At 40.3% G+C, this 14030-nt stretch overlaps 1 protein-coding gene across 4 annotated transcripts in view; it reads left to right on the top strand.

The window, feature by feature from the left end:
* Window positions 1-13863, top strand: part of pacsin3 (protein kinase C and casein kinase substrate in neurons 3) — a 45446-nt gene extending 31583 nt beyond the window's left edge. For all 4 annotated transcript variants that reach the window (XM_031569532.2, XM_031569533.2, XM_012814791.3 and 1 more), the window contains 4 exons: window positions 2862-2982; window positions 8568-8686; window positions 10318-10481; window positions 12799-13863. In XM_031569532.2, the coding sequence (XP_031425392.1) occupies window positions 2862-2982; window positions 8568-8686; window positions 10318-10481; window positions 12799-12914 (520 nt within the window). In that variant the 3' untranslated portion in view covers window positions 12915-13863. The remainder of the gene's footprint in view (window positions 1-2861; window positions 2983-8567; window positions 8687-10317; window positions 10482-12798) is intronic.
* Window positions 13864-14030: the final 167 nt, after the last annotated feature.

Raw genomic sequence — 14030 nt, 5'->3', positions numbered from 1 at the left:
GAATCTCTTGAAGGCTCATCTCTTCTAAGAGCACCTCCTCTCTTAACACATTTAACAACCTAACATACCTAACTCATACTTACTGTGCACTTCTTTGCCTGATCTCCTTGCACTTTGTCTTATTGAACAGATTTGCTACTTGAATAGATTTAGTACTTTAGTACTCCAAGGTCTCCTACTGTACTGAGGCTTGAGTGTTGTTCCCGTCTTATGATCTTGATCGTCAAAAGCAGTACTGAAGTCTAAAAGATACAGTTTTGAAATGCATCCATTATTAGTTGCAATGAGTTGATCATTAACAACTTTGACTAAGCCTGTCTCAGTGCTGTGATAGGCTTTGAAGCCAGATTGGAAGTCATCTTAGATTTTTTTTCAGTGTAGAAGTGAGTTCCTTTGCTTACTTTTTCAAGTAGTTTTGACAGGGAAGGGAGATTGGAGGTGTGAATGATTGTAGGAATACACCACATTGTAGGAGTGTTACAGTGGTAGTCATTCTGCATACCAAAGGGATTACATGGTCATAGAGGGGGAAGAGACTGTGAATATTTTTCCCTTATTGATAAAATTATTACTGTGACGGGTTATAGGAACAAATTGTTCGACTGCATTTTGGGATTTTGTTTGTCTATAAATGGTATTGAAAAGAAACCCAGGGTTGTTTGTATTTATCAATAAAGAATAGATAGATGCAGTAGAGGGTGTTTTTTTTTATAACTGACAAGGCTAGGTAAAATACCTATAGTTTAGTGGAGTGCCATTTATTTCTAGTTTTGAGTAGTTTGTTTGATATTTACTATTTATTTAGTTTATTTACTAATTCCCCGGGCACTTTTCACATTCGTACTGTGTCAGTAGGAGCAGGGGTATTGTTTACCCCAGAGACCAGCTGATTGCACCCCTCAAACCCACATTACTGCCCCAAGTGAGACCCCAAATCCATGACGAGATAAAGAGACGCCCAGGATGTAGGACCAGTGCCAAACGGAGAACAAGGAATAGGAAGTCTAAAACATGTCTTCCTTCAGTTGTTATTGGAAATGTGTGGTCCCTGGTGAATAAGATGGACGAGCTCAGGGACATGGCTAAACATGGCTGCAGGAACATATTCCAGACTCAAACTCCACCATCCTTGGCTTTCAAGCTATACAGGCTGACAAAGAATACAATCAGAGTGGTAAGAAGAAACACCCCACCACCAGCTGTAGCAGAGGCAGCGTGTGATGTCATCAACACAACATCCCAATGCTTTCATGGCCATTTCAGGAGACTTTAGCCACATTTGAATCTCTGCCAAAGTGCCAACTTTGTCTTCACCTGCCACACCAGAGACAATAACATTTTGGATTTGCTGTATGCTCGCCTTAGTTGAAGGCACTCAAGCCAGTAGACCATAATGTATGGAAATGCAAATCCAGGCTGTGCTTGGTCAACTAGCAAAACTGAGTGAAGCAGCGCAGAGGAACACCCTTCATATGGAGAAATGGCTGGACTGTGAGGAGGCAATGGGATGCTGCAGGGGTGTTTTTAGGCCACAGACCAGGATGTACTCTTTGAGCCCAATGGAGACAACATCAGTTCCACAGAGTCTAACAGAGTACATTAACTTTGTGTAGACAATACCATTTCCACCAGGACAGTATGATGCTTCCCCAACAAGCCCTGGATCACCAGTGACCTGAAGAGCTACTGAACAAAAAGAAGAGAGCCTTCAGGGCCGGGGAAACTAGCGGACTATCTGTGGACTAGCTGTGGGATTGCACAGCACCTCATTAACCTTTAGCTTAGCCAGGGTTCCGGTGCTATGGAAGCCATCCACCTTGTTCTGGTACCCAAGCAATCATCTCCATCTGCCCTCAATGACTTGGTTGCTCTAGCATCTCACATTGAGAAAGCTCTGGGAAAGACTGACCATCTCAGACCTCTGGCCAGCACCTCTCTGGACCCACTGCAGTTTGCCTCCCGCCCTGAGGTTGGAGTTGAAGATGCCATCATCTACCTGCTTCAACCCACTTTCACCTGGACAAAGCGTAATATAGGTTCATGAGGATCATGTTCTTTGATTCGTCCAGTGCCTTTTTTCACACGATCCAGCCTTCACTGCTGCGTGAGCAGCTTTAAAGATGCAGGTAGACACCTCCACAACCTCCTGGATTATCAACTACCTGATGGACAGACTTTTTGCTTTCTATACCTCAGACTTCCAGCACAACTCGGAGTCCGGTCATCTACGGAAATGTTCAGATGACTCTGCAGTTGTGGGATGTGTCAGCTGTGGACAGGAGACTGGAGTAGGAGTACTGGAGGACTGCTTTGTGACTCTGAGAATCTGATTTATACATGCAAATAAAACTTGCAGATGCATGTGAAAGTTTTGTAGGTGTAAAAATATTCTGTGGTCCTCTAAATGGAATTTGTGTTAAGAATTTCAATGTTTTAAAAAGAAACAAGTCTCTTTGTTCAAGGTCCATTATATTGCTGACTATCTAATCAGAAAGTGACATTCATCATCCATTCAGAGGTCAGAGGTGGCAAGACATCAGATAACTTCAATAGATTTAAACAGAAATTCGGAAACTTAAATTCCTTAAGTCTTGGGGAAATACCTAGGTTAGAGTGGTCAATTGTTGCAGTAAACTCCACCTCCATCTCCATCTTTATTGCAAGGCACATGGGTGTTAGCATGGCTTGAACCCATATGGGGGTAGATATTCATCTGGTTTTAGCCATGTTTCAGTCAGACAAAGTATGGCAATTGAATTATCTGTTATCAGTTCATTTACCAGTACAGCTTTTGATGTTAAAGATCTTATATTGATCCCATTCTTCCATCAATCTCTAACCCCCTAACCCCCACCAATCAGGTTCAAGGCCTTGTACTCTGATCTGAGCCACAGCATAGCTGCAGCCAATGATACAGAGGACTTGCGATGGTGGAGGAACACACATGGTCCAGGCATGAGCATGAATTGGCCTCAGTTTGAGGTAAGCAGGGTCTGTTTTGTGAATAACGTACAGTATACATCAGAAATAAGTGGAACCCCTCTGAAACCTGACAAATTAAGCAACCTCTCTTTACAAATATGACACATTTGGAGTTTTGTAATGTTCCAGCAATACTGGTTTGACCACTACCAAGCACACATGTCAGTACTAAACAGGAACATATGATTAGCTGAAATGATATAAGGGCATGTTGCAAAAAAATCGTACACCTCCTGAAAGTCAAAACATAAAAATGATTTCTAGTGATATTTAAGGGCAGGTCAACAGTAGATGGGTCTGCTGAACCATCACACTCACACAGGTCTAACTGGTTGACCATTAATTGTGGTACTGAAGCTATTGAATCATTGTCACCCTCAGGCAGACCACAATGGCATCACATGGGAGAGAGTAGTATGGAGAATTAACACTTGGGGGACCAAGTCCTGTTAGACTATTTTAGGTAGTCTGACATGCCTTGATGTTTTTGTATATTTCACCTAACTAAGAACATTGATGCAAAAGTGGTATGTATGGTTGTATTGTAAAAGACATCAGCAATAATAACATGAGAGTAAAAGGAATGTAGTAAAATATTTTTTTATTCAAATCAAATGTAAATATACCCTTACAAAAACTTACTTTCAGAGGTGCTCAGACTTTGTACAAAATCACATTGTAAAGATTTGGGGCCAAGACTTTTGAACTTTGAACCTTGTAGACATGTTTAGCCACACATAGGCGATTTTAGAATCCAGATAAATTAAAAAAGTGTGTGTGGTTTCACTACTAAATTTGAGTAACTTCAAAGTGTCTGTTTTTTTTCTCCAAAACCAGTGTCCCTACACAATGAATATTGATGACATAGGTGTAAACACACCTGTGATTGCCCCTCCCCATGGTCACTGCTTATTGCCCATCTGTCAAAGACAATAGCTTGTGAACATGGCTGGCATTCTTTACAGGAGCCTAATTAGTTCACAGGAGCCTAATACTAATTTCTGCAACGTCTGTATGTAGCCTAATAAAATTAACCCAACTCTGAGCATGATACGATGGATATTTTACTGTATAATAGTAGCGATTTATGAAGTGTTTATATGATTCAAAATTGCCGTGCAGAGTTGACGGTAGTAGCCTAAACTCAGAACTCAGAGATTAATATGACATGCGTGTTACACCCTATAAATGAATCAACAGATTTCATTACAAGAACTAGTCAAACAAATATAACTTACTCATCACAAATATCCTCAGCAGGGTCAAGGCGAAGCTCAAAGTGGATACGTTTGTCCTCACCGTCTTCACCACTTTTAATCGAGGAGTGGCTGTCCTCCTCGGTCTCCAGAGCAAGTTATGAATGTATGTAAGAAGTATGAAAACAACCCAACATGTGAACGTGTTTTCTCAGGTGTTCTTGCTACGTCATGACCCAATAGCGCCGATTTACTGATTAGCCCTCATTTGCTAATGGGTGTAATAGTTCTATTTTCCTTACAAAGTGCTAATTTATTTTTTTGTTTTGAACTGTATATATTTGAAAAGAAGAAGATTCAAGATTTCTGGGGTTGTTATTTTTATGTCTGTTGGACTAAAACTCACAGAGCTTTAAAGGAAATTCCCCACAGACCACAATATTCCCCACGGGACCACAACATCCTCCAAGAATCTTTCTGCACAAAAGAGTACAAGGGTACAAGAGGATTAGTAAATCACTTAGCAAAAGTGATACAAAGATACAAGTACAGTGTTGAAAAAGTGTGACAAGCTCCCTCAAACATTCAGGACATTGAAGTAAGTTTTCACCCTGTGACGAGCAATTTTTGAAAGCAAAGAATCGCAAAATAAGTGCCTCAGGATTGGCCTGAGCTGTGGAAAGCCAAACTGGAGTGAGTATTTCATCTCAGGCAGTAAGCCATTCCCTTCATAGAAGTGAATGTTGTGGTTGTCATCTATGTAGGAAGTCCCTGCTGAAGCCAAAGCACAATCAAATGTATTTAGCCTTTGCCTATATTTGCATCCCTAGGAAATTCTCTGAACAGACTCATTGGTAGAATTTAAAAGGATCCTAGGCATCGGAACAGTCCTTTGGCGGGATTCGATGATGTAGCACCCTTGTAATGTAGCCGTCAAGGATCTTTCCTTGACTTTGAGAAACAGCCAGAGTAATCATATGGGGCAAGCATCTGCGTCACAGTAAACTGCTTGTTTTCAACAGATTCGTAATGATGTTAAAAGTGTCTGACAACATGGATAGACCTGTGTCTGTTTATCTCCAAAAATAGGACAAACTAGAAAATTACTGTTTCTACAGTCATTAGTTTACTAATGACCTTCTGGGTGCACTGTGCATCGTAGGTGGTCTGGGTGGACAGTAAGTATCATTCCAGCTGTGTTCACTTTCCACTGTAGTGACTTCAGGTCAGAGGCCTTGTAGTTCCCACACTAGAAGATGGGTTGAGGGAGACTAGATTTCTCCAGGCACTGCAGGAAGTGGAGATGCTGCTGGGTCTTCTTGGAGAGTCCAGTCACATGAGGGGACAAGGAGATGTCTTCTGTGATGTGCACTCCCAGGAACTTTGTGTTGCTGACTCTTTCCACATCCGTACCATTGATAGACAGAAGGATGTGGTGGGTGCTGGGGTGGTGGGTGTCTACAGTGATCACTTCGTTTTCTTTATGTTTAGGGAGAGGTTGTTATTTGTGCACTACACCTCTGTATTCATAACTGTTGCTCATGAGGCCTACCACTGTAGTAGTGTCAGCAAACCTGATGATGAGGTTGGAGGCAGATGATGCTGTGAAGTCAGGCGTCAACATAGTGAACAGGAGGGGACTGAGCACACAGCCTTGTGGAGCCCTGGTGGTCAGTGTGATGGTCCCATGGATGGTTCCCCATAAGGAATTCCAACACCGTTGCAGGTATTGAAGCCCAACGCACTCAGCTTTTCAATCAGTTGTGATTGGGTTAAAAGCTAAGCTGGAGTCAAGGAACAACATCCTCACATAGCTGGAGAGGGTCCAGATTGGTGAGGTGACGTAACTTGACATGTTGCGTGACCAGCCTTTCGAAGCATTTCATGATAATGGGAGTGCAATAGGGTGGTCGTTGTTGCAGGAAGCGGGAGACTTCTTTGGCACAGATATAAATGTGGGGATGACTCCCTGGGACAGCAAGACACTGAATATGTCGACAAAGACATCTGCCAGCTGCTCAGCACAGTCCCTGATGGCTTGGCCTGGGATTTTGTCTGGTGCGGCATGGATTGACTTCAAAGAGGGTATACAGTCATGAACTGGATGATTTAAATCCACAAATGTAGGTAGTAGTTGTATCTGAAAGTGTTGCTATCAGTATCTAAAAATACTACAAAACACTGTGGAGATTGTGAGAGGGATATATTGGTATAATTGGTAATGGGCTCTGAGGCTCTGAAACACTTTCTGTGCCCTATATCAGGGATTTTCAACTGGTTTTGTCCCAGGGACCACCATTCTGACTAGAAAGTAATCCACGGCCCACTGATGTGCCTGCGCGCGCGTGCGTGTGCGTGTCTTTGTGTGCGTGTGAGCGCGTGTGTGCGTGCGTGGAGAGAGGGGAGACCTGTCAGTGTAATATCTGGGCATGGTAAGTCCACACAGCCGGTCTATTCGTGGCGAAATGGTAGATAGCGACAGTCTCATACCATTCTCTGGTTCAAGCTTTGCCCTGTACTTATTCTTCAAGTACGACATTGTAGAAAAAACGCTCCCACAGAGGTATTTGAAAGGGCAAGACACCTCATTGCATTTGCAGCAAGCTCTGGAAATTCTGTCTGGCAACTTATCCAGAACTTAAGTCATATAAAAATCATGCAACATCTGTTGCATGTACTCAATAGGCTTGGCATTCAAGAAAACGTGATGCGTCTCCATATGCCGCAATAGTTTCGACGGCTTTATGGCTTCAGTTGACAGTAATGTTGAACACACGAAACACATTGGTAGCCTACCTCCTCTCCTGCTCTGTCTGTCGTCACTGTAAATCCGTATTTGATGTATTTCTCATTGTGTTTTCTTTCTTTTTTTAATTTGTTTCCCTGTATCCTGTGAACGTGTAGCTTTGTTGGAAGCCTGCCCCTCTGTCGTGGCAGCCTGTTCCTCTGTCACTCTCCTCACTAAAAACCGATCCATTGGTGCTTCTGACCAGCTAACTCGACGTTAGAACGAAATGTTAGCTAAGGACAGTAGATAACTTCAGTCCTTCACCAAAAGTATTACTTTTTCGACTAAACTTCAAAAGTACACGTAGGCTATGCAGATGCTTGTCAACTTTGCGCGCGAGACTGTACGTTATGAATAATATGCGCGTGACGTTAGGGACGCAATGCATTAACATTAGCAAAGCACAGGCTACCATAGACTGGATAGGTGCAAGGCTACATTCAGCGTGAATCTCCTTTATATTATTATCAGCTTGTTTTATTTTTCACGATATTCAACAGTAATCTGGAAATGTGTTGAAATATCAAAGCGAATTTATAAAAAATAAAAAAATCAATGGTGAACTGATAAACATAGACTCATCATGTCGCGGACCCCTGCGATGCTGTCGCGGACCACCAGGGGGCCGCGGACCCCCGGTTGAAAACCCCTGCCCTATATGGTATTTTAAAAGACTGAATAAAATGAAGTAGTGATCATTTTGCTTGACCAGGGCTGTCTACTATAATTCGGTCTGAAATCTGACTTGAAATTCTCCAGAATGTTACTGTTATGGAGGAGAGCAATTACCCTGTTGTTTATTATAACATGATATAACCACAACAATCATTTTCTTTGCATTTATATCTATGGTTGTTAAGCAGAGGTATAGTTTGGTATAGCAAAAGAAATTGTAACTGGAGGTTTATGAAAATTTTACTACGGTAGAACTCAATCTCACAATAGGGAGTTCTAATCATCTGTGTTAAGGCTCTTCCACACTGCCAGCAATAAGTATAATGATAGTGGTAAAAACTATAGTTTTAAATAAATGCCCTAGCTAATAAATAACGACATGAAGAATTATCTCATTGGGCACCGATTGCGTCAACAATGAAACACATAACACAACAGTTTAGGATAAAATAAATAGATATAATATAATAATAAAATGTAATGATTTGTAGTCAACCTATTCATTACAGTGATGGCAAGGGGGAAGAAACTGTTCCTGTGTCTGGTGGTTTTGGTGTACAGAGATCTGTAGCGCCTGCCAGAGGGGAGGAGTTGGAACAGATTATGTCCAGGGTGTGAGAGGTCTGCAATGATTTCCCCTGCCCGTTTCCTGGCTCTGGAGGTGTACAGGTCCTAGATGGTGGGGAGGTCGGCACCAATAATCATTTCTGCAGACCTGACCGCCGTTGTAGTCTGTTCCTGTTCAGTTTAGTGGCCGATCCAAACCAGACAGTTATGGAACAAACACTGACAAAAAATGTCTGTCCAGTTTGCTATGAGCACAAGTGATAGAAATCTGGTCTAATATGCTGTTTGCTTTTTCATTGGAAAAGTCTTGCATCATGTGTAAAGGTTAACATGTATATTTGTATATTCGTTGTGTTTAGGAGTGGTCCCCCGAGGCTACACATTCCATTGGCAAGAAGGACAGGAACAGCAGGGTGAATGATGAGGTCACCCTGACCAACATCGTACCTGCTGGAGATGAGACACCACAGGAGACCAGGTGGAACAATCCCTACATCTATGCCTCTGTGCTTCAAAGTTTTTACCATTTCCAGCCATGTTTTGTTAATTCAAGAACCGTTTTTACAGCATGAGATCACAAAATATAACACCGAAATTCATCTCTGTGCAAAAGGTCCTTGTTTTTGAAAGAAAATCCCAATTTTCTAAAATAAAATCGTACCAAACACAAAGCATTTCCTACCAATAATGAATAAAATTAAACAAAAAATTAATAAATACAATATAAAATAAAAGCAATAAGTACCAGTGTAAAATAAAATGATATACATAAAATTACATGTCAAAAGTATCCAAGCATAATTCCTTTATTTGGAGGCAAGCCCTGCCATTTGGAAGCTGGAGATATAATGATGCATTTGTCCACTTGCATGCCACATAACAGACATGTAGAAAGCTGGGAGTATATTTTTAACTTACTGTGTCTGTTTTGGTGTGGAAGGGGAGGTGTTTAATGGGAGGGGCAAAAAATACATGTTTTTTTTCTATAGATCTAGTGGGCAATTCATCTTTGAACGGGGGCTTGGGTGTACGTATGAGGAAAAGAAGACAAACCCATAGCCATGCAGTTCAATGGGACTTCTTAAGAGGCCCCCTGAAAAATGTTTTCAAAGCCAAACTTACTGTCTCTATTTTAACTCCATACAGTTGCTGCATCAACATCAATGTCAGTGTTAGCTAGATACATGGCTGGCTATGTATGGTAGCCAAAGCTAAGCCTGTTACCCCAAAACAAAAGCCCACTGCTCTGAAAATACACACTCTGGAGTTGGATTTACTACTTTTCAGGCCACAATACCATATTGCTCAATTAAACATATGAATCATTTCAGATTAATTTCAGAGTAGTAGCCTACTGTTCTTCCTTGTTGAAGCCCGATGCAGATCTCAGCTATGAAGTGCCCTTAAAATTGTCAAGTGACGCCAGTGAGGTCTGGTCAGGTGGGAGTGATATGATAGACAGAGGGCAAAGAGGATGAGCTAGACCACAAGAAGAATGGGAGAGAGAGGAGGAGGAGAAGAGAGTGCATGTCTTGGTGGTACCTAGCAATCTAATGCTAGCGAAATTTGACCACATCCATTGATGGTCACAAAATTGAATAAACTCTTCTAAAGCAAGTATATGGTTTCTATTAAATAAGATAGATAAATAGCTAGTAGCTAGGGATAGGCATGTTTAATGTTTTATTACTTGATTTGGATGTATTTGTTCAAAGTATAGAGTCGCATACGTAAATTGAGTCAATTTAGAGTGAAACTTGTGGTTGTTGTTGTATATTTCTGTCATGTTGGTTTTTGCCGAGTTACTAAACAGCCGTGGCCCATACACTCTCCCAGTGTGACTGATAGAAGTTAAAGTTGGCACGTGTTATCATGACTGCATTATCCAGCACTAGTCAGGATCAATGCGAGTGCTCATTGAAATAACTTAATCAAATTAATACTATAATTTACATAGGCCTATGTGTTTTCATCCTCAAAATGAACTTATTCGTAGAACTTGTTTGTAGAATATTTCATTATATTATTAAATCCATTGAATGCATCACTCATGTGTAATGTTGTATGTTGCTAAACTTTGTCTGATTATCTCTCTATTCTGCAAAATAGAGCTGTGAAAGACTATTCCTCTGAGTGGTCTGATGAGGAAAGCCCCAAGAAGTTTATTGCAACAAATGGAGTGGAAGAGGAGGAAGATAAAGTGGTGGCCGTGCGTGTGAGAGCACTGTATGATTACACAGGGCAAGAGGCTGATGAACTGAGCTTTAAATCAGGTATTCATTCATATTAATGATTATTAATGACAACCACAAGCTCCCCATTCGCTGCTTTTAAATATGGGTCATTTTGGTCTGTATCCACAAGCTCCCCATTCCCTGCTTTTAAATATGGGTCATTTTTGGTCTGTATCCACATATATGTAAACTCCCCATTCGCTGCTTTTAATTATGGGTCATTTTGGTCTGTATCCACATATATGTAAACTCACCAATGGCTCAAATAATAATGGAGAGTTTTTAATTTTTTCAACTTCATCTGAGTTCCTCAATTTTCAATTTACAAGTTAATATTTCAAGCCGCTTCGTTTTTTCCCCCCAGATTTTGATTCTATGTACTAAATCCATAGTTCTATCAATCCTTGGAATGATATTGTCCTTCAATAAAAATCTGTAGCTCCAAAGCCCAAAATGCCCATTTTGACAAAATATATTTCTATATTCCTATCCCTATTTTCTCAAATGAACACTATTTGCTTCAAACTTTTTCACAAGTAAGTATCAGTAGCCAATATACACATCAGGAGCAGCTCGTCCATTAAAGCAAATGAAGCAACGCTTCAAGGGGATATAATATGACAGATAATTTGGGTATCTGGCATGCCTACCAACCTAAAAACGCTGTAAAAAGACAACCCAGTCACTTTGTTATGGTCTTTCTATGTCAGAAAACACGTGCTTCAGTGAGCCATTCAGATATTCTCCCCCTTGTGATTTCCCAAGGGGATGCCCAGGTAACGATGAAGTAACAGGTGTCGTGTATTCCCACCCGACTGTATTTAACGGGATGCTCCGCAAGAGGTGTAAAACATGCAAGGTCTCTTGCCAATTAACCTAGCTATGAACTTTCCTAGGTATCTCTAGAACCATCTTAACAGTTGGTAAAGCTTACTAATTCCTCAAATAAGCAACGTAAGTGAATGTGGCTTGTGTTTGAATGTCACATAAAATCAAATGGTCATTGGCTAATAAATCAATATACAGTATATCTTCTTATGCAATGGTCCTTGGTGTAGGCTACACATGGTAAAAAAAGAATGTGCTATTTCTCATTTGGTGTGTCTTTTGTGTCTGTAGTCATTGTGCTTGCTGTAAGGGGGTGTCAGGCCCTGGGCTCTGTAAAACGCCTTGACAATTATATTCTTTTGGCGCTATATCAATGAAATTGAATTGAATTGAAAGAAAATAAACCAGCCTACAGTTACGGTTCTGTGTAATGTGTATAATATCTGTGTAATGGATGTAGTATCAGTCTAATTCTGGGGAAAAATGTTCTAATCTCTCCTTAAACCATCATCGCACCAGGTTTAAGCTAAAACCCACAAAAACAGGGACCTCATGATGACACGGCAATTGAAATCAGTAGGAAAGGGAACAATTTATCAGCCATTATTGCATATTGGTAAATACAATGAAAAAAAGGGAAACAGGTTTCAGTTCAAATCCAAACAATACGCCAATCATAATCTAAACACCCTCCGCTTACAAAATGTTTAAAGGTTGATTGATAAAATACTTTTATTTCTGACCGTTTATAACCATTTATTTTTTTGTATGGAACACCAAGATATTTAATATCCAAAGTCAATTACCTCTTCCTCTTGGTATTAAGTGCAACAATGTCTTTATGAATGAATGGATAATTGTACCAAATACTTTAAAATGTGCAGTCCTCAATTCTGGCAAAAGTTTGCTGATATTTGAGCTCAACATCCTTCTCTTCTGTTCTCCTTAATTGAAGGAATGTGTTGATTGGCTGGAGAAGTGTATGGCTTGGTCTGACCCACTTTGATTGTTTCCCTATTTAGAGAGCTAGAACTGTGCATTGTGGAGTTTTTTTGCGCACACACACTGTTCGCACAGTTAGAGGACCGTAAGGAGAATGTTGTTAAAAAATGTATTGGAGTATAATTGAAGACTACCTTTTAATGGTGGGATACCAAAAGATAATTATGATCAAGGAAGGCTTTTCCCATTTCCTGTCAGATTGGAAAAAAATAGCTAGTATGAATAGATAGTATGCAACTATCTTCACAGTCTAACACTTAATAGAGGTGGTTAGAGGGTTGTACTGGTGCTCCCAGCTTTAGCTTCTGTAAACAAGTAAACATGTTTGACAGGGTAAAGCCGCTGGTCAGAGGTTTTTCATCATTTCAGATGATGTGACGTGTCTATAGGCTTTGTAACTTCTCCACATCACTAAGTCACAACGTGACAATCGAATTTCCAACTGCAAGTTCAGTGAATAAACATCCAAATCTGACATATATAAAAATTATAATGTAATAATCCCGTAATAATCTCTGTTTTTCAGGTGAACAGTTGTTGAAACTTGGGGAAGAGGATGAGCAGGGCTGGTGCAAAGGGCAGCTTGACAATGGTGAAGTGGGTCTCTACCCTGCTAACTACGTTCAAAAAATTACATCCTGACGACAGTAAAACCGTCATGCCAACACTGTCACCATTGCTGTCAGTGGCACTGCGGGCAAGGTTTAGGTAATTGCAAGGTGCATTGTCCAGGATTTTAGTCCATCTCACCTATGCCAATTCTTGCCAATTTTCATTGAGTAGAAGACAGAAATGTTCAGTTATGTACACACGTTTTGCATTTTTAGAGCTTGAAGCATAGTGTCGAATAGCTGTGAAGAATATAACTAGCAGGTCTAACTTATCTTGAAAAATTACAAATGCAGTGCCTTTTTCAGTAAGGTTCAAGGTTCATTACCAGACATTTATCATACGTGCAGAACAAGGAGCTGAAGGGAAGCAGGGACCTTTTGTTCTTGTTGACATCAACCTACACCTCTGATAACAAAATTATTAGGTGATGAGTGAAGATATGTGGAATCTGCACACAACATACAGCTGGGGAATTTAGATTACATGCTACTGGTGTTTCAGTACTGCTACTGCAACCTACATTTTTTTAATTAATTTCACTTGACATGCTTCTGGCTTCTTTTTCTTTTTCCAGTTTCTTCTCTTCAGTCTTGGTTAAGTGTATATCAGTGTGTGTTCATCAATATGCAGTTGCATAGTTAAATGTGTACAAGATGTTTTCTTCAAATTCCAGCCAGATGTGTCCAAGGTATTTTCTGCCCTCTTTTTATGAATTAAATTCATATATGCATAAATATGGCGATTAAGTGCTTATGTATAGTAGGGGTATTTAGTTTAATTTGTCACTTTTTTTAACAAAAAGACTTTGGATTTCAATATCAGTTTAATTAGTGGTTAAAGGGTATGTGAAGATAAGAACAAATAGTATTCTTTTTCCCTTGTCTTCAGAACTATTCCTCTCGTCTCCCTCACTGTAAAATACAGGAAGCTACTGTAACAAGCTAATGTGTATAATTCTAAATAAACTTTTGAAATTGTGTGCAATCGACTTGAGTGAGTCTTTCATAAATTAATTGTTAAATGTGCCATAAATGAAGGGAAGTGTGATTGGTGTGACTGGGTGTTGTTGCCTGCAGGCAGAGGGCATTTCTCAAAGTCAAGGATGCTTCCTTGGTAGGAAGGGCCCTTCCAAGTTGGGTCCTTTAG

Source organism: Clupea harengus, chromosome 6 (genome assembly GCF_900700415.2).
Source record: "Clupea harengus chromosome 6, Ch_v2.0.2, whole genome shotgun sequence".
NCBI classification, from domain to species: domain Eukaryota; kingdom Metazoa; phylum Chordata; class Actinopteri; order Clupeiformes; family Clupeidae; genus Clupea; species Clupea harengus.
This window is presented reverse-complemented; position numbering and strand designations above follow the sequence as displayed.